Source organism: Centruroides vittatus, unplaced genomic scaffold (genome assembly GCF_030686945.1).
Source record: "Centruroides vittatus isolate TY-2023 unplaced genomic scaffold, ASM3068694v2 contig_2157, whole genome shotgun sequence".
Lineage (NCBI taxonomy): Eukaryota > Metazoa > Arthropoda > Arachnida > Scorpiones > Buthidae > Centruroides > Centruroides vittatus.
Window position 1 is genome coordinate 48,877 of NW_027121345.1, and position 27,289 is coordinate 76,165.

Here is a 27,289-nt window from a genome sequence, read left to right on the forward strand (position 1 = left end):
TATTTCTCAAAATTAATTCTGCTAAAATTGCTGATAGGTTTACCACACTATAAGTGGTATTCGATCTATGGGTCGCAACCCCAAACGGAGTCGTGGAAAATTACCTTCGGGGCGTACTGTTAAAATGTTTGAATACCATTGCCATACAGTAGTAAAACATCTTGTAGAACCAAAACTCTCCGGTAAATAATCATGGAAAGAAGGACTAGCATTTTTGATTCTTTCCATGGCTCCATGCTAGCTGTGTTAAAGAGGGTACTGCAAAAAACAGCAGACAAACAATACTGTATGAATTAAATTACTGTTAATTAATAAATCTTTAAATTATAAATTTTACAATTTATTTGACTTGTCTGATTAATGTAAGAGTCTGTAATACCAAGATGTATACTAATTAGAGTCTTATTTAATTATCTTGCTTAATGCCATCAATAGAATTTATTGTTATTAGTGTGTGAGTTCCAAAGTGATTACAATAATGAATTCTACTGTATGGATATTTATAGTTTTTAATTGAATAATACTTTAAGTTCAATTTGAATTTGTTTCTTACAGGTATCGCATGTATAGAAAAAGTCAAACAACAGGTTTTCCTTCTTTGATAACCATATTTTCTGCACCTAATTATTTAGATGTATATAATAATAAAGGTAGGTACATAAAGAGATTTTTATTTTTTTTACAGAACTAATTACTTTTAAGTTCCTAAGCTAAAAAATTTATCTTAATATCATATCTAATTTATTTTAAGAATTAAGTCTATTACTTTTATATTTTTTGTTTTATTGAGATATTTACATTACTTTCCAAATACTTTAAAGCCTGTTGACCCATCCTTATAGGTAGAATTAATAAAAGTATTTTTAACTAATAGATAGATGTTTTTCGTTAAATATTTCCAACATAAGTAAGTAATTCTTTCATCAAACACATTCATCTTGAGCAGATAATCTAATTTATTGTTTATTCTTGGACAGAATTTATTATAGTATAGTTTTATATAAAAAATTAAAATGATAAGTGAATCAATCTAATGCTCCTAAACTCTAACCTGTTCCTTTTGCACCACTCAAATGTTTTTGTTATCCACTTTCAAGCTGGTGCTATGTAGTCCTCATATCTGATGTTAATCACTATGCACTTGATGGTCCTTTTTTTATAAATTCATATTTTTTCTATCCCTCTCTCCCCATTTTATACTACTTTCTCTTTTTAGTGCTTGTTCTACAATTCCTGTTATTTTTTCATTTTGTACAATTCTCCCTGTGTTAATTTTTCTCTTTATTGTGATCAGAAAAGATGATAGCAATGCAGATGTGAAAATAGAATAAAAAGAACAGAGGATAATGATGATCTTCTATGCAAATAGTCCAATTTTCTAAAAAAATTGGAGAAGAAAGAATATTTTTATTATAATTATCTATAAAATCAAGTCAGACAGATATTAATAATCAAATGATTCCACTGGATTTTTAACAGCTTATAATAAGGCTAAATAATTATAGATATTATATTAATTGGACGAAAGTAGATGTTTAAGTCGTTATCTTATATTAAATTTAATAATTAAAATTAAAGAAATTGTTTAGAGTATTTTGGAAGAAAAGATCAATTTGGAGAGAACTTGAACTCTTGATGTCTGCTTATCATGCAGATGCATTGCCAATTATGCTATTCAGACCTTTATCTAATCTTTGTTTCCAGACCAATTCATTTAGAACAGTGATTCTTAACAGGGGGCCTGTAAGAAGTTTGCAGGGGGGCCGCCAAATTATGCAAAATTTCCTTCAGAATATAATTAAAAAAAAAAAAAATTGATGTATAACCGAATATCGTATTGAAAAGTGAAGTAAGAAAGATAAAGTTTTCCTATTTAGTTTTTTTTATTTATTTCTTATTTCTTTCTACATATACAACTTTGTTAGTACATAAGAAATAAATGCAAATATGCTACTTACACCACAGTATTTACTTCTTTTATTCCAAAGTAATTCTAAGAAACTATTAATGCTTGGAATTTTAAAAATAATTAGGAAAAACAGTAGGCTTAGTAGTTGGCTTTGAAAATTTAAATATTTTTCCCAAAGATACGCAAAATCTTTACCACAAGTTGTGAGTGTTTCTAGTTTTAGTTTAGTTTTAGCATCGACATTTGGATCGATTTATCGACATGTTTCTTATTTTATTTTCTGTTAAAAATTAATGAGTTTTCATGTTTAATTGTGAAGTTTGAATGTTATTTAAATAGATAATGAAATAATAAAGTTATGATTTACATTTATTATATAAAAAATAAAGCAATAATTAAAAAATCAATTTATTACAGATAATTTAACAAGTAAAAATGGGGGTCAAAAATTATGAAATATTTGGTGGGTCACGAGTATAAAAAGGTTAAGAACCACTGATTTAGAAGATATAACCATATGAACTGCAGTCAAAAAGAAATTGGATTTGGTTTTTAAAGATTTTAATATTCAACTAATTTGAATATAGCTGCCATTTCCTACAAAGTAGTTTCCTCTGAACTTAAACAGCAATCCTGACTGTTGCCAAACTTTAAATGTTTGTTGGAAGTCATTGTGTCAAATTCTGTAGCAGCTGTTATGATATAGACCAGATCTTATTGACTGTATCAAAATGCCATCTACCCTTTGAGCTCTGGATTTCATTCTGGGTATCAAAAAGAAGTCACAAAGGGCTAAATCTGGCTAGGAGAAGGGAGGGGAAAGACTGTCGTGACATTTTTTTGCCAAAAATGCTTGCATATTGAAGGCTGTATGTAGGGAAGTTGTATTATGAAGGAACCAGGTTCAGTTGGGTCACAGTTCTGGTATTTAATGACAAACGTTCTCAAGCCAACATCTGGAAACATCGCAGCAAAAGTCTGAATTCACTGTCGGGGAAGAACAAATTTCCAGTACACAATCCCTTTATAATTGGAAGAAGGAAAAAAAAAAGATAAACATGCTGCTTGTACTCTATTTACCCTGCCTTCTTTAGTCTCGAAGATTGTTGTCTTGCCCGTCACTTAGTTGTCTTTTATTTGCTTTAGGCCCCAGAAGCATACGAAAGATTTCTTTGGTAGATTTCCCAAATTTAATGTTTGCTCTAATACAGCTTGCTATATGTCATTTCGTAACGATATTAATAGGACTTTACAAAATCACATGTAGCAAGCTATTCGGTTTAAAAATCTCAACACCAGTTGGCAGATCGATGCTTGAATATCTAAGGCAGCGATCTTCTGTGGCAAAAATACCTTACTTAGTGCTATCCCCGAACAGCAGAAACAGTCCCGTTTCTTGTTGATCACAGCTTATATAGGTCTGAGTAGCATAATTGGCAATACATCTGCACAGTTAGCACTGGTTGTAGGTTTGAGTCCCATTCTGAATCGATTTTTCTTTTTGGAATATTCTGAATTAATTACTTTCTAATAATTAAATTTAATATGAGATGGCAATTTAATCGCCTACCTTTAGTCCAACTTTTATGTACAGTTTTTTAGCCTTATTATCATATAGCTGGCTAAATATCCAGCTATATTATTTGATTATAAAAATAATAGTTTTGAAAGCAAATGCGACAGTTGGTAAGTTAAGAGACGAGAAAGAGAAGAAGCAATTGGAAGACGTCTGGAATTTACATAATACCAATAGAAGAAACTAAAGAAGTAAATGTCCCGTGTACAGGACATATGACAAGAAGCTTAAGACTTAGATTAAAGGAACATAGAGAGGATTGTAGGAAAGAAAAAAAATAACGACAGCAACGGGAGAAGAAACACTAAAAAGAGAAGGTAGTGTAAAATGGAGAGGAGAGGAAAATTGCATTATAGTTAAGGGACGAAGAGGGCACGGGATGAATGAGAAAATACGAAGTTACAAAAAAGAACATCAAGTGCAAGAGGATGAACATCAGATATGCAATTTACTTGGCATCCGCTTGAAAATGGATAACAAAAGCAAAAACGATTACTTTACACGATTGGAGCAGAAGGCTAAATTAGAGATTTGCGAGTACAGTATTAGATTCACTCGATTTTATTATTATTATTATTATAAAACTGTTCTACGATAAACTGTGTCAGGGATGTGATGTTAAATTGTTTGCTCCAGACGAAAATGCTTATTTAAAAGATTTAGAATACAGTACTGTGCTTAGTGTTTTCGGATCCCTGTAGTGTTTGAAAGTTTATGTAAACCTGTTCCCCACAACGGAACCAAAAGCTTTTAAACTACTATGGAATTTAGGTAGACAATGATAAGATCCCCAATAAATTTGACAATTGGAGAAGTAAAGTGTTTAGTGTGATATAAAATCATTTGCATAAAAGATTTTTTAAATATTAGCGTAGTTTTAAGTATTTTTACTAACGTATAGCAATAACAAAAAATCTACAGTTATAATTATGTAATTATTTAATGGATTCGAATGCTTTAATTGTTTTTATCGTTATAAAACTTTGTATTAAACGCCGGTAGAAAAGATTTAATAATCGGATATTTCGAAATTATTTAACCGAAATTTTATTTTAAAAGCAAAGATCGGGTGAGAGATCTAGACATATTTTCATATTAACTAACAGTGGCGTAGCTAGGGGTTGCGGTAGGTACGGTCCGCACCGCGCCCTTGGAAAGCGATAGTCCCATGGGGATCCAAAAACACAAGATAAAAAGACCCGAAGAATTTTTCACGGCAATCAGAACAAAGCAAAATTTGGCATTTGGCTGCTCGGGCTGCTGGAGAGACTATTACACAGGAAAACCAGCAACTCAACTGTAATCTAGTTATACACTGCATAAACCACTACACAAAAATATTTTAGTCCGTTTACGTAAACAAAACAAAAAAAAAATACTTAACGCATCATTCATCAAACGAAAGAAATTGAACGTCTAAACGCAATGTTTTTAACGGAATAAATAAATTCAAAAGCCGAAATTTATAAAAAAAAAATTACTTGTTTTTGTTTGGACGTTCCCGATTACCATTACGGAAAAGGGACACCCCTGCCGAAAAATGTTTTTCGGGGGCCCATAAATCTGGTTCCGCACCGAGCCAGGAGAACCTAGCTACGCCACCGTTAACTAATATAGGCCTATGCCCGGCCGGTAGGGATTGAGGATTTAAATTCTTTTCCGTATATTTCTAAATTATTTTGTCGAGTGTAAAATGAACTACTTGCGGAATAGAGACTTAACGTTATTTTCCACCTTTATGGCAATCTACTAATCTAATTAACGTCCTAGAAAGAATTCTGCAAATTATACGCTAATTTGATTTGTCCTATTGACATTTTTTAATATTTGTTTTACAAAGCTATAACTTTATTACTTTAGAGCCAGGCTTTTTATAATCGGAACTCGATTTTTGTTACCAGGAAGTTTCGCACCAAGCCAATTTAAATATTTTATTACTTGGATTTTTAAAATTTATTATCGAATATAATTTTATAGAAAACCCGTCTATTCATCGTAACCGGGCACGTGCCAAAATTTGCCGGCACCTTTGGATGGGACGAACACCATTTCAAAGATTTGAACGATAATCGATTAGCTTAGACTAGATTAAATTATCAATTAACCGTCGATAAAAATAAAGGCTATGATTATTGGACGGTTTAACAAGTCGAACAGGAGAAGAGGTTTGGACCAGTTAAAGCCAGGAAACCCATTATAACTATAATATAAAAGGGGCGGAATAAATTCCGGTCTGCAACGGAAATACCCGAAATGGACAAAGTTTTAATAGGACATAATAAGCCGTCATTTCGCAAAACGACGTGCGGAAAGCTTTTCCGTCTTTAATATTTGGGAAAGACACCTCCGTTGGCCCGCCGAAATCGTCGGAAGCAAACTTAAAAGTACGGGCGGGACGATATAAATCACCCAGGTTAAACTTTATTTCGGATTTATGTATTAGGCTAAATTTTAAATATGGAAATATTTTAACCAAACTGAATGCGCGAAAAGTTCGGACGGATACTTTCGTCCGGTTTTGCTTAAGACTCGTCGGGGTAAGAACGGAAGAGTTACTGGTTTTTTACACGTTTGTTTGAAATAAGTTTTCGCACTCCGCCTTCGAATTCCGTTCTACGTTTTTATTTGTTTCTTTTTAAGCTATTCTTGCCGGAAGAAGTCCGTTTAAAAAAGTGCATTACAATTCGATGGGTAGTACCAGCCTGCGGATCCCGTTAGGACGGTGCGGTATTTCGTTTTGCCCGCCGTAATTTTTAAAATCTGAATTATTTTTTTATCTTTTAACTCCTTCTGCCCTTATCCGGTAGATATGTTTGTTGGAAAATGAATGTAAAATATTTGGCCGAGTAAAAACTTACAACAATTCAGACGACGGTGGAAATTTTCTTTGATAAAGATAACCTTGGCGCTTAAAGACGAAATGTACGATAAATACGGGAAAAAATCTTGTGGTACCTCTTCCCGGAGCCGAGCTTATCTTTTCCGAAGAAAAACTTCCACCGTCGTCTGAATTGTCCTTAAGTTTTTATTCGGCCGAATATTTTACGCCTCGTTTGTTTTTGTTTGCATATTACATTCACTTAATTCCTGCCTCAACGATATGGCGCCAAATAGACGCGTTATATCGTATCTGCCACGAGTAGCACCTGCCTGGAATGGTGATTTGCCCCCGTACGTCGTACTTTTCCTATTAGCGATAGTCGTGCCGGTTTTGTGTCTCACTCCGTTCCAGGGAAAAGTTTTCAATAAAAATAACGTGACTTCCGGTAAAAATTGGAAGTTCGTATATAGTTAATCCGGTCCTCTTTCTCTTACGATTTCCACGTCTGGTCTGGACTTTCATCTATTAAACTCCGTTCTCTAGATTAAGAAAGGACGGAGACGAACGGACGGACGACGGGGGAATTTATAGGTCTACAGTTTTTTCAAATTTCAGCCCAACAAATACAGTACCTCCCGACAACCCAGTGGATAAAACCACCGAATACCGATAGTCGGTCGTGGGCTTGCGCCTGGCCAACGTGGAATTTTCTGGGTTTTCTTCCCGTTAGTAACACCTAAATACAGGCCGGCTTTACGTAAAAGTCTTTTCGGGATGCATCCTCCTTGGCGTGTCGCGTCGACCGTAACCAAATACCACCACTTTTAGTACTTTTACCAGGAAATGCTTAACTACCACGAAACCTGGACACCACGCCCTTCCGATTTCCTCTCTCCTTAGTAACTCGTAAACCTATTGCCCCAAACTTCTTTCACTGATACTACTAAAGATGTTCTAGCGTTCGGCCAAATAAATGTACAGTACGTGCAACGATTTTAAGACGCAAAGTAGAGCTCGAAGTCTTTTTCTGTGCCCATGTTTATTTTTCCTATTTATTATCGTGATGACATTGCTTCATTCAAAACTTGCCGTAGTTGTAATGTGTACTTTATTTATTAGTCGAGTCTTACTGTCAAATCTGCATCCACTATTCTTATGCCACAAGATTCACGGCTTTCCTTTATTAAATGTTTTTGCCGGGCTTTGTTTTTTCAACCCGATTTCGTCAGTTTTTTGCGGGATCGCATAAAAGCAACTATTGTCGCATTTTTACAAGAGTTTTTTTTATTTTTTATTTAAATAGGTCTTATATCAAATCTTTCGAACATTAAGGTTAGCGACTTCTATCATATGCGGGGCCATCACAACTCATCCAACACGGATCACTTTTCCAAATATTAATAGTCGTCGACCATTTTCTCTCTTCCGGAAGGAAGTCAACGACTACTTTTGGTCGAATTTACTTCGACCTCCTTCCGCAACGCACACGTCTATCAGACCCACTGTATGGTGGCATTGGAATAGGAAAATTACATAATACGAGGTTTCCGATTTGCACGAAACATGTTTTAAGTTGTTTTCGAGGGTGCCGAATTTAAATATTTGGTCCGTTTTTTTAAAAATTAGTTCGGTTGGCAGATTATCGTTTGATAATCGACTTTGAATGGAACAGTTTATTAGAGCTTACTTTCGAAAAAAATGCTGTCTACCCGACCAACGAAATTGTGTCATTTCGTAACATCGAATATGGCGATAAACGTCACAACGGTAGGCTAAAATAGCCAAACTCTATATGGTTTTCGTTTTAATGTTCGTTATATACTGTAATATAATATCTTATAGTATTTGATTTATATAACTACGAAGGTTATCTTACGTAAGAGCTTATCACACCCAGTGACGAATCTAACACATTTTAAATTAAAAATTATTTATTCCTCTATACCAGCGTTTCTCAACCTGGGGATCGCGAAACAATAATGAAATCATTCTATGAGAAAAAATCTTATGATAAACTTATATAAACATTTTACTTACAATAAGTACACACATAAAGAAAAGAAATCAATGTGATGGTTGCATTTGTTTACATTTATAATTACAGTCAAAATTCAATTAGCAATAGTAAGGCTTACTGTTGTTATTCCTTTGGGTGGGGGTCGCGAAATATTAATTTTATTTATATTTACTATTTGGGGTGTCGCGGAGCTAAGAAGGTTGAGAATCGCTGCTCTATACCAGGGGTGGCCAACAAGTCGATCGCCAATCCAATTTTGGTCGATCGCTCGCGATGTCTTGACTTAATGTATTATATTTGTAACCGAACACGACAGTATGCATGCAGTTATGACTCGACTCATAAGCAGTGCACCACGTACTGAAACACAGTGTATAAACATAGTATGTATTTCACGCCTCCCCTCCCCACTTACACTATGCTTATGACAACAAGTCGATCGCGACGCATTTTTAAGATAAAAAGTAGATCTTATGTATACAAAAGTTGGCCACCCCTGCTCTGTACTATTTAAAGAATTTTTTAAATGTGTTAGGTTGGTCACTCGGTGCGATAAACCCTTACATAAGATAACTTTTGTAGTTATATAAATCAAATACTATAACGGAATGTAATAGAAGGGTTAGAAGTTGGAAAGAATCTAATAATCTTAATCTTTGTTGTTGTTTTTTGCCCGCTCTGCTAGTATTTTATAAATGGAATCGTTCCGAGATTCGGGGATTGTATTTAGGTAAAAGTCTCAAAAACTAAGGCGTCATATTTATTCCGGATAAAGCATTTTTCGTTTTCAGATTCGAGTCGTAATTGGAATAACCGAGAATGTTGCCGGAGCATTACGAAAACCAACGTTTTTAGTAGTGATGTAACGAATATTCGGTTACTACCCGGTATTCGGCCTATTCGGCCTATTTTTCACTATTCGGCCGAATACCGAATACCTCAAAACAGGAGTAAGAAATAACAAAAACACAGTAAATTAATCATTTTGGCAACTTTTATTAATGCCGAAAATTAAATTATAATTATTAAAGTTAACAAGAAATAGCATCTAACTCTAGTATTAAATTATTTCGTAATTAAATAATAATATAGCGTTTATCTAGCCCAATATCTTATGGCATTGATGGCGTGTAGGTTAGAATGTATCGGACATTAATGTTATTGTTTAGTTAATTATGTTATATTCGTATTCGCGTATATTTTAATATTTTTTACGATGTTTTAAAATGATTTACGAAACGTTTTATTGAAACTTATCGTATTTAAAGAAAGAATTATTTATCTATTTCTAGAAGATGAGTAACTAATATATAATCTATATATATAAAAACGAATGTATGTCTGTGTGTGTGTGTGTGTGTGTGTGTGTGTGTTTTTGTCCTTCATGCATTACCACACCATTTATCCGATTGCCATGAAACTTTGGGAAGTTGTTTAATACATTCCCGCGAAGGTTTGTGGCATATGTGAAGATCACCATTTCCCCCCTTTCAAAAATATATTTATATATGGATTAAGGCTTTTATGTCCAACAGATGGCGCTAACTTCAGACGACCTAAGTTTGCTTTTCTGTGAGGCATTATGCTTTTCTGTGAGAATGGACCTAAGCAGATCATTTTCTACCTATCTATATAAATAAAATACAACGTTTGTTTGTTCCTACCGATTCCTTTGAAATTTTGACACAACGTTGCATTCGAATACGCACGTGTTTTTATATAATATACATGTCGAAATTCTCCCTACGGGGGGGAGATGGAAGGGATTAAGGCTTACCGTGAAGAACTCGGCTTCTATTTATACTGTTTTACATGCGGTTTTTTGCGTTTTTAATTGCGTTTTAATAGGTGACGTCAACAGAATATACACTAAAAAGGGATTTTTTGAATCTATTTTTATAATATTTCTATTATCTATATCTATAATATATCTATTTTATAATATTTTTATAATATTTCTAATATTTTTTGAATATCTATTATAAATGTGTAACACTTCCCCGTGGGGGGAATTTAAAAATCCCCCCACGGGGGGATTTTTAAATTCCCCCCACGGGGGAAGTGTTACACATTTATAATAGATATATTTTGAGCCACAACAACGCGTGGCCGGGTCAGCTAGTTTATTTTATATATAAAACAAAGAACTAGCATTTTTCATTATATGCAAAAGATAACATTTGAAATCATGTTAATTTTAAAAATATTGACAAAAACAATAGCAACAAAATATCACAAAACTTCACAAATAGAAACCCCCAATAATATATTTGAACTGTTCCACAACTGAGCAGAAACTAGACCATACGTCCCCACTAAAGTATATCCTTAGGGCACTATTCAGTCTACAAATACGTAGTAAAAACAAAATTTTAGTGCTTATTAAAGTTAAAAAGATCGATTGCAAATAAAATAACTTATAAGTTATTTTATTTGCAATCTAAATACCAACAACTGCCGAATCATATCGGGCTATTTACGGCTATTACATAAATTATAAACCAATTCGGCACTAGAGGTAGACGTTAAACTCCATCTCACATTAACTTTAATAATTATAATTTAATTAATTAATTTAAATAATTTAGACCTACTGGAAGAAAAAATCGTAGTGACAGCGGTCCAATAGAGAGCAGAGTGCGCGATCCTTGCCATAATGCGGTTTGCGCGCCAATTTTCGTACGTGCGTTAATCAAGCCGAATAGTTTGGTCGAATATTCGGCCATTAAGCCACACTCCTGGCCGAATATTCGGTATTCGGCCACGCTCCTAGCCGAATATTCGGTATTCGGTTGAGGACGAATATACTATTCGTTACATCACTAGTTTTTAGTTATTAAATTATTCTTTTTCGCCGGATCTTTGTTTAATTTAAAACCATTTTAGAATGAAATAAAATACGTTGGAAACAAAGTAAAAGAAAGAAAATGAAAAATACCGTATTACCGGCTGTCGATTCGCAGCTGTCTAATACGGTACCAGAAGAAATTCCGGTAAGATTGGGCCAAGGCCAATAGCGATAACTAGCGCCTTTATTAAAGTTCGTCTCGTGGCTTAAGCCATAACAGAACCTTTTCGAATAGATAGGAGGAGCCGGTTCGAAAGAGAAAGTAGTCGTCACCCGTAACCTAATTCATTTTACCTGGTGCGGTTAACAAACCGGGCATCTCCAAAATTTTATCTCGGACCACTTCGGGGATTTCTCGACCTTTTATTGACTCTCGTTGTTTTTCTTTTATTTGGCTAATGTAGTTAGTAATAATAATAAGTAAATAAATTTGGCCAGCCAATATTAATCCGCATACGATTTTCATAGAAAACGTCTATTTACAGTGTACAAATTCCTAAGCCGTCGTATACATTACCCGTTGGAGTAATAATTTTTTTACTTTTATCGGTTCCCGGAGGTCCATCCGACCGGAACCTACGTACCGTACAGTATATTTGTAACATTCTCGGTCTGAAAGTTTTGCTTGGCCCATCTATCATTTGTATCTTTTTACTTATTTTTGTTTTACGTTTCAAACGTATTTGATTGAGTCCAAAATGTTTTAAATGCCCGATAGCTTCTACAGTGCTCCGGGTCGTCGGTCGAATTTCGCGGATGTCTGGAAAAATGTTTTGTCCGGATTTAAATCCGAGTTTCTCGGCCATTTTAGTCGGTTTATGTTTTTAGTAATAACTGAATTTGGAGGAAAGATTAAAAGTCGAATTTTGAAAATCCCGGGGAAATGTTTAAAAATTAGTGATGTAACGAATAGTATATTTGGCCTCAGCCGAATACCGAATATTCGGCTAGGAGCGTGGCCGAATACCGAATATTCGGCCAGGAGTGTGGCCGAATGGCCGAATATTCGGCCAAACTATTCGGCTTGATTAACGCACGTACGAAAATTGGCGCGCAAACCGCATTATGGCAAGGATCGCGCACTCTGCTCTCTATTGGACCGCTGTCACTACGATTTTTTCTTCCAGTAGGTCTAAATTATTTAAATTAATTAATTAAATTATAATTATTAAAGTTAATGTGAGATGGAGTTTAACGTCTACCTCTAGTGCCGAATTGGTTTATAATTTATGTAATAGCCGTAAATAGCCCGATATGATTCGGCAGTTGTTGGTATTTAGATGTAAGTTATAACTTATAAGTTATTTTATTTGCAATCGATCTTTTTAACGCTAAAATTTTGTTTTTACTACGTATTTGTAGACTGAATAGTGCCCTAAGGATATACTTTAGTGGGGACATATGGTCTAGTTTCTGCCCAGTTGTGGAACAGTTCAAATATATTACTGGGGGGTTTCTATTTGTGAAATTTTTTGATATTTTAGTGCTATTGTTTTTGTCAATATTTTTAAAATTAACATGATTTCAAATGTTATGTTTTGCATATAATGAAAAATGCTAGTTCTTTGTTTTATATATAAAATAAATTATATATTAGTTACTCATCTTCTAGAAATAGATAAATAATTCTTTCATTAAATACGATAAGTTTCAATAAAACGTTTCGTAAATCATTTTAAAATATCGTAAAAATATAAAAATATACGCGAATACGAATATAACATAATTAACTAAACAATAATATTAATGCCCGATACATTCTAACCTACACGCCATCAATGCCGTAAGATATCGGGCTAGATAAAGGCTATAATATTATTTAATTACGAAATAATTTAATACTAGAGTTAGATGCTATTTCTTATTAACTTTAATAATTATAGTTTAATTTTCGGCATTAATAAAAGTTGCCAAAATGATTAATTTACTGTGTTTTTGTTATTTCTTACTGCTGTTTTTAGGTATTCGGTATTCGGCCGAATAGTGACTAAATATTCGGTATTCGGCCGAATAGTGATTTAAATATTCGGTATTCGGCCGAATAGTGAACACTAGGCCGAATAGGCCGAATACCGGGTAGTAACCGAATATTCGTTACATCACTATTAAAAATACGTCACCCGAGCACAGCCGATAGTCCGACGTCGGCCTGCGGCAAATAAACAGCCAAAGGTGTTTAGCGCTCGGTCGTAACTTGGTTACCAGCGCGCTTGATTTGTGGCCCGTCCGGTACGTTACTTTTTTCTATTAATTGGGCCGCAATTTGAAAAAATCATAGACCTACGAATTCCCATCGTCCGTCCTCGGCATTAGACGGACCAAAGTCGACACCGGATCCCCAAGGTTAGGGCCGGAAAGATCCGATTAACTACGTAAGAACTTGCGAACGAGACGGGAAGTGGCCTGATTTTAATTCGAAAATTACGGAGACTGGACACTGTTAAGTCGAGGTGGACGACTTTGGTTCTTTCGTCTTTTCTACCACCGCCTGCGAATTCCGGGATAAAAACGGGTCGAACTCCGACAGCGCTTTCCATTTTCGTTTCTGACGGTGGATTATACACATTGCATTAACGTTATTGGACGGGATGCTACAATCTTTCGTTCACATAACCGTTTGCAAAACATGACGTAAACATTTTGTTATCGTTTCGTAACCGGAAAGTTAGTCAATAATCGTTTACGTTTTTTAAGTGTCGATTTAACCAATATAAACGCGCATTTGCCCAGATAATATTTTTATTAACTGACATTTTCGCCGTCGTCGGAAATACAACATTTTAGCCTTTGAAGAATTCTAAATACAAATTAAATAATTAAATATCAGGTTAACGATAAGCAAAAATAAACCTAAAAGATATATAAGGTTAACAAAATACAAATAAATATGCAAATAAGAAAAATATGTAATAAAAACTAATGGGAGTATACCGCAAAAGGCGGACATAATTCGGGGTTTTTTCGATAATGTATTTCCGGGCCGAAGGTAATGCGCTCTTTCGTCTCGCTCTCGTAAATCTCTTTTTCCATATTCGCAGCCCTGGTTGGAGAACGTACTGTACCTTTTTAATGATGTTGGCTTCGTCCTACTTTATAACAGAGCCTTCCACCCGTGATATTGCCACTAACATTGTATTACTGTGGCCTTTTTCTATACATTGTACTTGTGTTCCTGTTTGTGACTACAACGTAATCTTTTGTACTTCTAACTGTCGATTTTCGTAAGATATTTCGTGTACTCCGGCCCGTTCTTCGTTCTTTAGTTTGTCTTTATCATTCCTCGCTAAGTTGTAAATATTAGCGGCTCTTTCGTAAGCCATCCTCGACTTTTTCTAAGTTGTCAGCTCATTTATAGTTGTAGGCCTATGTAAATTTATTAATTCTATCGACATTTGTGATTATTGTATTGAGCGATTAAAGTTTTTAATTGAAAATGCTTGAACTTATCATTAAACACACAAACTATTTTGAAAGCAATACATATAGGCCTATAAAAAATGAATAATTCATATGCAAATCTTAAGTTTTCTAGTTTTTGAACAAACATTTCTAACGTTTCAGTCTTTTTTCAATGTTTTTATATGATGGTTCCCATTACCCCACACGGTTGGGTAATGGGGCTCAATGTAATGTTTTCTTTTTCATTTTTTAATATACAATAAAATATAAATACAACTTTTTCACAAAGTAAAACCTTTGCTTTTGTTCTTCTTCCGTCGTTTTTCACCATCAGCAGAAACGACGGAAGAAGAAGGAAAGCAAAGGTTTTACTTTGTGAAAAAGTTGTATTTATATTGTATATTAAATGTAAATAACCGTCACTTTTTTACTATTTTTATCGTAATATCGTTTTTTATAATTAAAACAGTATGGAAAGGAATAGTCAAGTTTTGACCCGCTCACTTTATTTGTTAGAGTACACTGTTTGCACCAGTAAAATAGCTTGTCACAGTATTGTTAGGTTTTCTTAAAAATATGCAAAATACTTTAGGTGGACCCCATTCACCTACTCCGCCCTATACAAATACCTTACGAAAATCGACAAATATAATTATTTCAAGGTGGTCTTTTCCCGTACAAATTTAAATACGAACGTTTTACTTTTTTATTTTGGAAAAACCTCCGGCATTCTCTACAGACGCTTTGTAATCGTGCTTGGAAATCGGCATTCGACCGTCCCGGTGGCTTTTTAAACGTAGATCGTAAACTTGTGGGTTATTGTACGAAATTACAGCAGCCACGGTTATAATTTACGCGTGGTCGAGGCGCTTTATTACGATTTGTGTGCAAGCCACAGTTGGCTCCGTTTCTGGTTTTCTTCTGGTGACGGGTGCTGTTTCCTTTTACATGTATAGTAAAATGAGTATAAAATCCCCCAGGAATTTATTTTTTATAAACGGGACAACTTTATAGTCTAGTTGGTACGGGCAGAACGTTTCTCCGGTAATTTTCCGTCTTTCGACTACCGCTGGTAGGGCGAAAATGGCATTTTTGGTCAATTTGGGCTAGGCATGTAGTCCAAATATTTCAGATTTTAGCCGGGTACTAATTAATTATATTTTAAGGAGCCGCAGAAATTACAATTTTCCGATTTCCGTATTTTCGGAAACGATCCTGAGGTGGGTAAGGAGGGAAAAGACGGTAACGTTTTAATCGGTCGATATAAATAGGCGTATGAACGTAGCGGTTTTATTTACTTATTAGGCGACCGAAGATTTACGTAACCGACGTGGCTTGGTATTTCCAAGGTAAAAGTAAAGGGGACGAGAGGCGTAGAGAGAGAAACCGTCCGGTAATTACGTCGGCTCGGGCCTTAATTAAAGCCGCAATAGTTTAAGGGAGCGACCCTCAAAAATTGCTCAATAAGAGCGTATTTGAAAAGTGATAAGAAATAAACCCGCGCGGTCTAAACATTAAGTAAATAAAACGTAGGCCAGGCAAAATCGTTTTGTTTCCCTGCGGCGCTAGGCTTTTAGTTTATTTTTACACGGGCCAAGCGCACATTTCGGTAGCGTAAAAATTCAGGTCGGCGTGGGGTGTAAATAAAACATTTTTGACGGTATTCTAGTTTATCCGATTTATGCCATGGTCGGTAAATACGCGGAATTTAGGCCAGAAAAAGAAATATTCGGCCTCTTTGTACTTTAATCCGTCTTAGGTTTATCGTCGGAAAGAACTCGAACGAATTTCCTTCCGTTATTCCGTCTGGCTTTTTTAAAAGCCGTTTACCGCCTAATTTTTCGATTAATTTATTTGCGGCCAGCGGAGAAGATTCGGAGATAAATGCCGGTAAGGGGTAGGAAAAGGAATTTTTTGGAAACGGCTCCTGGAGAATCGGCATGTCTCCTGACGGGACTTTAAAAAACAAAGGGTTGGCTTTGCAAGACCGTGGAATTTTGCCGCCGATCTTGCAACTGTTTTTACTTTTCGGCGGTAAACCACCGCCGAATGACTAGAATTATAAACGTCGGAGGTTAGAGGCGCACTTTTAGAAAGTTATCGACGTTAATCTTTGGGATCGACGTTAATCTGTTGGGAATCGGTAAGTTTTAAAAGCCGAGCAACCCTTTGGACGGGAGCGATTGATTTTTGACGGTTGTCCACCTTCTCGGGTAGAATCCGTCCGTTTTGTTTGTTTTTGTGTGTGTTTTGTCCGAAACGGATGTTATCCGACGGTTCTATCAAATTTTTATTTTTTGAGTAAGAAATTTTTACCGGTGATGAAATTTAAAGTATTTGTGTTTTTGTTATTACGAAATTTTATTATTACATAATTTATCATACCATTTTATAGAGAATTTTCTTCCAAACAACCCGCTGAATGCAATTTGGTTCTAAGTTTATTTGTTCTCGAAATACGACACTAAATACCCTCCAGGACCCCATTGTTTTCGTGACCTTCGACTCCCGTACCGGGTAATTATTTATATTTGGTTTTCTTAATGTAATTTGTCGTCTAATTGATATAGAATTGATTTTAATTATGTAGAAAAGAATTATTAAATTAAAAAACGTAATCGGCCTTTAGCTTATCAAAAGATTATTGAAATGTAGAGATTTAATGATTATATTTTAAATGAATTTTTTGTAAACCCGAGGCAAAAAACAGTTTGATTTTATCGTCGTCCCTTTCCCGTCGCCGCCGAATTTTTAATTCTGGCTGCCTTTCGTTTTCCCACCACGTTAATGCCTGAGCTGAATAAATTTCAAATCATCGTTCTTTCGGGCTTCTTCTCTTTGTGTGGAAAAAAATCGTACAATTACTAACCGGTTTAGTAAGAACTGTTTGCCTTTAACTCTCTGTTACCTGCTAATTACAATTGTTGATACTTTATTTAAATGTCTTTACCTAATTAAGATAAAATCAATCTGTTTTTTGCATTAGCCGAATAAATAGGGATAATAGACGGATTTATTATTTTTCGCTTTTCTTTTAAAATATTTAATTATTATAAAATATTTCTTGTTATTTTACAAACAATATACTTTTATTAATAAACGTGCAGAAAACAGTCTGATTTTATTCTTAACCGATTTAGTTTAAAAATCGTATTTCGTACGCGTACGGAGTACGTCTGATCACGTAGCGCGCATTTGACTAACAATTGCAAATAAATCTTTACGTTTTGCGGGTAAAAACGAAAAACGTAAGAGAAAAATTGGACGGTGGCCGTAGACGGAGTTTGCAAATACGAAAAGGTCGGAACTTAATTCGGGGAAAGGAAAAAGATATTAAGAAGCGACAACACCGGCGGATTTATAAAAACGGTGGGAAAAAGTAATTACGGAATTAAAGTCAAAAGAGAAAGGGGGATTTTAAATCTTAAAAGTAATAACGGCGACGGAGGTGGAAAGACGAGCGGTTTTTAATTTAAAAGTTAGGCTGGGAAATAACAGACCGGTCGGTCTCGGTTTAGGAACTTTACGTAAAACTCCGCGCTGGAAGTAAGCCCGGTAGTCGGACTCGTTGCATAGAAAAGCAGACGGCAGAAAGGCATTTCTTTTCCGTCTACGGTGGCCACAATTTTCCCAGCGTTTTGTTTCGTCTTACGGCATCGGCTCTTCCGTCCGCCTTACTTTTACTGACATTGGCTGGCTCTCCGCCAATAGCGCGCAGTCTTCGTACCCGGCCCCTTCCGTTTACGGTTTTTAAAGACGGTTCCCGTCTCCTTAATCTGGCCTTCCGCCTTCCGAAGAAAACCCGTTAACCCCGGTTTCTGACGCGGTGAGGAAAGAAAGCGGGCCACCGTCCGTCGCCCACCACCCTTTTCCGGGCGCCGGCAACAAGTATTTCTGGTTTTGTATTAGGACGCGGGATTAAAAAATCCCTCCGGAAAGGATTAACGGCGGAATAATTTTACCCTGTAGGGTTCCGTCTTCCGTAATATCGCCCTCAGCGCGCCAAATAAGCCTAGGGTTTTTCGAAGATGGCCGGAGGGAGCAGGCTCCGCCCGTATCCGTCTTCGGCTTCCCTTACTTCTGTTTCCTTGGGATTTTTTCCCACGTCGGTAATCGGGCCGTTCGACCTGGACGGGGAATATCCACAGACTCCACCACCGGGAAGGGCCAATCCCGGGGACGGGTAAAAAGAATTAAAGCGGTTGGTGCGGGGAAGAAACGTTTCCGGCCGTAGACTACGATTGGGGATTTCCCGGGCGGGTCCGGAAAAAATACTTTTAAGCGCCGCGTTTCGGGGAAGTTCCCCTTCTTAATCGTCTTTTGTTAGAATTACGGTCAGATCACCCCGCTTTTTCCCGTGGTCGAAAGCCGTCCCACGTCGAGCGACCGGCGGTAAACGGCCGTCCGATAGTTTTCAGTTTTTCTAATTCTTTTAAGTACCTGATTAAAATCGGCGGCTTCCGTAAAGTCTAAATTTTCCCCTCTTCTCTCGTTGACGTCCGTACTGTTTTTTTTTTTTTTTTTTTATAATAAAGTCGTACCCGTCCCCGTATAAAATTTGAGCAGCTGCGGAAGAAACGGTGTAAGAAATAGAAATATATGTAATGTAAGGTTATATTTGATTAATTTGATAGTTCCCGTATGTCCCAAGTCCGATGGGTGGTAGTTTCCGAGCTGCGGCTTCTTAAATATCCGTCCGTCGGCCCTGTCTGGCACCCTCCGGGAAAACCCCGCCGACTATTCCTTCGGTCCGCGTAAAGGAGGAGGATATTTCGGGCTTTTAGGCAAAATATCCACCCGTCTCCTTATTTGCGCAACACCCGTCGCTTCTTTAATATAGAATTACACCCCGGCTCCGGGCCCGTATTTTTCGCCGGCCCGAACTCGGGACCGCGGCTGGCCCAGTTTCTTCCCAGGAGGGAATTAACCCGAATGCCCGTCTATTTACAGCCGCTGTTTTGAAATACGAGAACAACGTCATGAACATTCGACAGTTCAACTGTTCTCCGCATCCCTATTGGCTGCCCAACTTCATGGACGTCTTCACCTGGTCTTTGCCCTTCGTCGGAGAGAAAGGTAAGACCCGGACATTTTCCCTTCCTTTCAGTAAAAGTTACGCTCTTTTACTAAAAGACTGTAACTTTAGGGTGGCCGATTTATTTCCGTAAAGGCAGGGCCGGCCTTCTCGATAAAGGGGCCCGGGTGCAAGAAACTATTTGGGCCCAAATGTTTTTCTAAAATAAAAAAATTTACAAACACGAACATATATTAATGCATGTTTATTTAAAGCGTGATTTTGTTCTTGCTAATACATTAATTACTTCAGAAAAATTACTAAAAATACTGCATTCTTGATAATGTTGGGGCCTCCTCAATCGCGGGGCCCCGGTGCGTAGCATCCGCCGCACCCCCCCGATGGCCGGCCCTGTATTTCCGTAAAGGTAAAGGTTTTCCTGGAACGGGATGAAAATGAATTAATTATTAGCGTTCTTTATTGATCGGGGAGGAGAAGCCACCGTAATCTTTAATAATAAATGTTAAATTAAAGGAAAAAAGACGGATTCCCTCCGCCCGTCTTTTCTCTTTGTTTTAAAAGGGGAAAGTTACAGTATTTCCCTCGTGCCGCCGACGAAAGGAAACGTAGAAAGAGATCTTCGGCGGAGGGGGGGAAGCGGGCCACGTTTGCTTTGGTCGATTTTATCGTCGTCTCCGTAACCCGGCGCGGTAGGAAAATCGCCTCTCCACCTCCGGCGCCGGGTTTCGTTCATTTTCCCGAGGTTTCCCTTGGGGTAGCGGCACGGCCGAGGGGGAAAAGGATGGGTCCTTGCCCCGCCTTTTGTTCGGGCGCGGCGAAAGTAAAGAAAGGCTTCCCCGGGAGAGGGAGGGAAATCCTGTCGGTCTTCTAACCGCGGATTTCGGGTGATTCGTGTACCTGTCTTTGCAGTGACCGAGATGTTAGTCAACGTCCTCAACATCTGTTCCGACGACGAGTTGATGTCGGACGGCGAAGAAACCTTCGAAGGTAAAAATTTCCCGGCAATTTTCTTCTTATTCTTTTCGTAATTATGGCACCAGGACTAATCCGGCGCTCGATTTCAGGTGCCGCCGCCACCACCGCCCGGAAAGAGGTCATCCGCAACAAAATTAGAGCCATCGGCAAGATGGCCAGAGTCTTCTCCGTCTTGAGGTAAGAACTGCCCCCGGGCTCTACGCCTCCTCAACGTTACCTTTATTTTCTCCGTCTGGGCCCTCCCCGTTAATATCCGGACGCTCTATTACGCCTTTTTCGGAGGACGCGGAGCCCGAATCTCCGATTTACCCGCCTTCGGCGCCAAAAAGCGGGATCTTCTCCCGCCCAAAACCCTTTAAAAACGGAGGCACGAGTGATTATTCGACTAACCTGACCCTACGTACAGTACGTATATCTTTATTCGTTAACCCGGCACCGATTCATCTACGCCCGACAATACTTCAATTATAACAAATGGAAGAACAATAAAAAACCGTTATACGATAATTCTTCCAAACTATGGTTGCCTTTTTATCGCCGGTCGGACGTGCCAAATCCTCTCGGTCGTGGTCGGCCGTAGCCGACTCCTAGCAATTTTTCTTACGTATTTTTCGATCTCCATGTTTTTTATCCGTCCGGAAACAGACAGTCAAAGAAGGAAGAAAAAGATTCGATTCTTGCCTTTTCCGTTTCGTCGACCACCACCGGTTACGTACGGGAAGAAGGACCGGAGTGTGTAACTAACAGAAAATCGCACACCGCACGAGGTAGAGCGGGACGATTGCAGACAGCCGACCAGTATTTCGCTCTCTCCGTTTCCCTCGTCCGGGGAATAAATCCCGTACTACAAAGTCGACGGACGTCACTTTCGTTTTAATCCGGGAACCCAAACCTGGTCGGGAAAGGCATGTAGTAGTCGAATTATAAACGAATGGTTGTCATGGGTTATACGGAAATTTTACCGTCCCTTTTTCTTCGAAACCCTTTTGTAATCTCTTCGTCTCAGTTTCTACCCACATTATGACACTATTCGTCTTAGGCAAATGAATCTGCGGTCGGATGTATCTGCCCCTCGGTCCACCGACGCCCGTATTTCGGAAAAAATAAAATTACGCCTCCTTTTTTCTCTTCTATTTTATTGGGACGCAACTCTGGCCATTCCCAGGTTCTGGGACTATATTCCAGTCGGACGAAACGGGGTACGCCGGTTGATATTTTCTGGTAAATACCAAATCGGGTTACCAGCATCTCGGCCAATGGCGCGGAAGGGTCGGGCGGTAAAGGGCGGCGAAGCGATTAGAGAAAAATTTCGGTCGCGTAAATTTAACAAGTGGCGCCGAAGGGTGCGAGACGAATTCGGAGACGGAAAACGCCATAGTCCGTAGACAGGACGGCTCGTCGCCCACCGGCGGGGAAAAGACCAGGATTTTACGGATAAATCGAAAGGAGAAATCGAGAGCCCGGACCGGAGGCCAATTCTTTCCCTAAGTACCGGATCGAATTTTTCGGACTTATTTTTACCCATAACCCGGCGGAAGCGTAGGTTTTATCCGTACCGGTCGATTACGGGCCGGATTAAAAGGTCAGACGGCGGGAATCGGAGGTGGTTTATTACTTTTACCCGCTAATATCGTCCGTTTCGTTCGACAGGGAGGAAAGCGAAACGGTTCTGCAGTTGAAAGGTCTGACGCCGACGGGCACCCTTCCGTCGGGAACGCTGTCGGGAGGAAGAACGTCCATCCGCAACGGTAAGTCCCTTCTGTTTTTCTGAAGCATTTACGCTGGACGCCAAACGTAACATAACCGACCCAGCTACGAAGAAACGTCGACCTGCGTAACCTGACCCTGCCGGTTTTTATCGTCAGGGTCGGGTTACGTTCACAGTACGATAAACGTGCTATTTTATTTTTGGGATCGGGCGAAAAGACCGACGTTACGTATGAAAAAAAATTATTCATTTAAAGTAATCTAAAAATTGAGTTTATTTAAATTTTTTACTAATACAAATTACGAATAAAGCTTTGGTAATTTGTAACTACGACCAGGAAATACCAGCGATCCAGTCCCTACATGGGCGCTGTTTGTCGCAGCGGCATAATTTAGAACTATTGCTGACTCGGGGATAGACGCGGTTACCGGGGGTGCATATACTTTTGGAATCAAACTGATCCAAGATCACTTCGATCGTTCAAATCGTGTATACAAAGGAACTACTGTGATCCGATCAATCTCTATTTGCGTATACAAACGCCATCTAGGATCAACTGGATCGCGATCAAACTAATCCGAGCGGAGGGTAGGATCGTTTGGATCGGATAAAAGACATTAAAGATGGCGGCTACCATGGTTGAAGTTAAGCTTGCAGTAAATAACGAAGAAACACATTTAATTATTGACAAAGAAACTTACTTAAAACTTATAAATGGCAAGTAAAAACATCGTTATTAAAATATCCGATAAACTGAGATGAAAAAATAAGTACAACTGACCCTTGATAATCCGACATGCTCAGTAGTCACCGTCGCGTTACGTGTCTGCTTGCACAGAAGGATGTCGCGACATGAATCTCCCCACCCAATTCTTACACGATGACACACATTTCTTCTGTTTTCCGTGAGCAGTTCTGTACGTACTGTATTATTTATGCCTATACATACTGTATGTACAGTGCATTTATTGGCTTCCATATTTCTTTTAATAAACATGTTTTAGTTAACCGAAATAGGTGTTTCATTTCCATATTAACCTAGGCAGCATTTCACTGATAAAATGTAGGAATATTGTAGGCTACTGCTAGCAAAACAATGCCAAATATGTAATCACTTTTGGTAATCCGACACCCCTTTGGTCCCATACCTGTCGGATTATCAAGGGTCGGCTGTATTTAGAGAGAATTTTGCGAAGTTGTACCTCAATAATGTATGGCGTGCACTTCCATCTGTTCTGCAAGTTTTATTTTTTAATTTTGTGAAATTTTTATTTAAATTTTATTTTGTGGAAAACAATTTTATTCGCAGAGTAATACGATTTAAAAATTCGTACGAATGAGCACAAACAATTTTGTCAAATAAACGATAATTCATAACAGCGTATGTCGTTTAGTACTAACTACAGTTTTAATATCAGGAGAGATGAAATGGATTATTTTAATTTAATTATTTGATCCTTGTTAGCTAACATATACTGAGTTTTAAAAAATATTATACGTATAATATCTTTGAAACTCTGTATATGTTAACTAACAAGGAGAGACTATTATTAATTAACAAATGTTTGCCGCCATCTTCGATCCTACTCGTATACTTTCCGCCATGACAGCAGCTATCTGTATCACGTGACAAGGATTGATCCGCTTTTACAGATCGATCTATACAAAACGAAAAGTATATGCACCCCGGTAGTGTTGGGCACAATCGGTTCTAAAAGGAAAAAAAAAAACGGTTATTCGATTGTTTTTCTTCGAATCGGTTCTGGCATACTTGTACAGAAATAAAAATTTTGAAGTAATATATAAAAAATATTTTTAAAACACTTAAAATTTATAAATCCTCATTATTTTCCTTATTTTAATTAATTAAACGAATGCAGAAATTGGAAATTACTTAAAGCGCCATCTGCTTGAGAGTTTCAATTTTAATGTGATATTTTGAAAGGAGGAAGTTAGTAACGGTAATAATTTTCATAAAATGGTTTTTTTCTATTTTATAATAATATATTCAACCACTTAATCGTAAATATATGGACATCGCATAACTAATAATGTATATTATCATTAAGGAACGGTAGTGATCCGACTGATTAAGTCCATTGTCCTTGCTATTAATAAAAACATTTGAATTATGCGATACGCTTCTTGTCTAGTCTTGTGTTCAATTATACGAGCGCTAAGGTGGCTTTTCTTTTTCGCTAGACTTATTATACCATCAATAAAAAGGAGGACAAGCTTTAGAAAAACTTTATTTCTTTGAGTATGCATTTCGGACAATTATGTCCCTTTTCAACTCTTGTGTTACAACTATACAGGGAAAATTACATACAGGTTATCATAATGTATACAAGTTAGCGTAAATTTATTGTAATGTTACAAAATTGTATAAGATCATTAGGAAACTATATGGATTATGAGAAATGCCGGAGTTGTGACATTAGATAAAATATGGATGGCGATTATTGATTAACAGGTATAAGGTTAAATAATGATTAAATTGGAAATGATTAACAAAAGGAAAAAACAAACAACACAGATGTAAAAAGTTTTGAACTTACTGCAAACATGATGGCATGGTACATAGTGTTGGAATAACACCCCAGTATACATGACACAATGCTGGGTTAAGATCATAAAATTTGGGAAACCGTGATCTTGGTTACGGTAAGAACAATAGAAAACACCCTTTGGAACAACCAGTATGATGAAGTGAAAGTAGTACACCGTTAAAATAAAAGGGACGTAAGAAGATTGTTTTTCTAAAGCTTGTTCTCCTTTTTATTGATGGTATAATAAGTCTAGCGAAAAAGAAAAGCCACCTTAGCGCTCGTATAATTAAAACATTTGATTTACAAAATGAATTCTGTTGTCAGCTCCTATTATCTATTTAATGTTACATTTACTTTCACATATTTAAAAAATATGCAAACTGCCAATCACTAGTTACCGGACGCGCTGCCCTTTTAACCCGGATGCACCCATAGGGTGCGACTATGCAGACACCAGTCGGAGAATTTGTCAGCGAGAAGAGAAGGCGACCTTTCTCGCACTCGTTAAGTACGGTACTGTACGAGTACACCAACTGGACAGCCTAGTCAAATGGGGAAATCCCTTGTTCAAAGGAAAATATTTTCTCCCTGGACCATAACGACACACGCTGACACACTGTCATATGCTCGTAAAACAAAAACAGTAATTCAAACTTAGGATATAGCAAATTATTAATTTTTTTAATTAAGATTTTCGGATTTCCGCAGAACAGTCTAAAACAATGGACATATTATCAATAATCATGTAGACGGTTAAATGCAATAATAGCGAGGTTGAGGTCGAAGTTTTAAACGCGAAAACGTGTACGTCGGACGTTCGGCGCCGCTTTCCTGTGAGCCTAGAAGTTTGGCAATGGCGTTTGGAAAGTCAGTGGAATCATGCTCGATATTCCAAACACCATTGTCAAACTTCTAGGCTTACAGGAAAGCGGCGCCGAACGTCCGACGTACACGTTTTCGCGTTTAAAACTTCGACCTCAAGCTGGCTATTAACGGAAGGAAGATCGGGCAGAAAGACCTAATTTTCGGCCGGTGGAGACTTTCCCCGTTAAAGCGGAAGCGGGAAACTCGACTGGGGGATTCCGGGGGGCGCGAGTGGGGTTTGCCGGCATCGGACTGACTTGTTTCTTTTTGCAGCTCTGGCGGGATTCTCCCCCCACCACAAGATCACCAGCTTCGAGGAAGCCAAGGGTCTGGACAAGATCAACGAGCGGATGCCTCCCCGCAAGGACGGACACTCCTCGGCCTCGCGCCCCGTCCTGGAAGAAGAGAAAGCGGAGGCGGGTCGCTACGACGCCGCCGTCAACAGTTCCTGAGAAGTGGGGCGGAGACGGGGCTCGGGCCCGGGGCCCGGGCCGAAGATTTTTTGGGTGCTCTTTCCGGCGGGCGGCGGTCCGGACGTCGGGCGGGTCCGAGACGACGGCGGGGGCGGGAGGAGCTGACTCCCCCCGCGGCCGGCGGAGGAGTCCTCGGACGGGAAGACGACGCCGCCCCTCCGGTATTTATCGTCGACCGGAAGCGAAAACGAGAGTAGGTTCCGGCGACGGACTAACTTCTTTGGTCTTGGCTTTTCCACAAATAGCGTCAACTTTCGTCCTACTTTTTCTCCCTCTTCCTCCATCTGCGCACCGTGCAATTTTCACCGTGTATAATTACTGTATAGCTATTTAATTAAACAATAAAAACTTCTACCACTTTCACCTCCCTCCCCTCTCCGCCCGCATCGCGCGAGCTGTCAACGAATTTCCCGGGTATGATTTTAAATTTTATGGCGGAGAATTTTCCGGGTTTTACGGAAACGGTAAAAGTGGCGGATTTCGGTGGGAGGAACCATGGGTGGATTCTTTAGAAGCGCGTCTATTTTCCGCCGGCCTTGGCGGACGGAAGAAGGGTCGGGCCCCGCGATAAGTAGGCCTTCCGGCGCGCCGTACGTTTGACGATTTTGGAAAAAAGGTGGAAGTTTTGGAGGCCATTTGTAATTTATACCGACGCGGCGGCCGCTCGGGATACGTAAATACTCGGACGCGTCCGTTATCTTTGCCCGTGGTCAAAAGTGTTCCGATACTTTTGTATTAGGGACCGCGGGACTCTTTCGGGAGGGAAATGATTGGGCTGCGAGTGGACAAGAGTTTGCAGAGATTCAAAAGTGCCGGATTTTCTGATCCGGTACTTTTGAATCTCTGCACGTCGACGTCCGACGAGCTCCAGTGGGAAGGTGGTCCTTCCCAGTGCCGGAGGCGTCTGCTTCTTTACTCCTTTTCCTGTTTGTCCGCGGGAATAAAGTCAATCGGAAAGTTTAAAGAACGATTTGCTTCATCTAAGAAAGGAAACTTCTCACTCTTCGGCTTCTCGGTAGCTTTTTCGGGCCGCGCCTGGACAAATACAACGCGGTAAACTGCCATCGGGGGTAAAACTTAGTGGCACCGAAACGAAAACCCGGCAGGCGACGCGT

The 27,289-nt window shown here is 38.4% G+C and overlaps 1 protein-coding gene across 1 annotated transcript in view; it reads left to right on the plus strand.

The window, feature by feature from the left end:
• The window catches only part of LOC136970752 (serine/threonine-protein phosphatase 2B catalytic subunit 3-like), a 66,540-nt gene extending 40,003 nt beyond the window's left edge, over positions 1-26,537 (plus strand). The window contains exons 4-9 of the mRNA XM_067265205.1: positions 556-650; positions 19,521-19,646; positions 20,515-20,592; positions 20,670-20,757; positions 22,231-22,328; positions 25,975-26,537. Of these exons, the coding sequence (XP_067121306.1) occupies positions 556-650; positions 19,521-19,646; positions 20,515-20,592; positions 20,670-20,757; positions 22,231-22,328; positions 25,975-26,153 (664 nt within the window). The 3' untranslated portion in view covers positions 26,154-26,537. The remainder of the gene's footprint in view (positions 1-555; positions 651-19,520; positions 19,647-20,514; positions 20,593-20,669; positions 20,758-22,230; positions 22,329-25,974) is intronic.
• Positions 26,538-27,289: the final 752 nt, after the last annotated feature.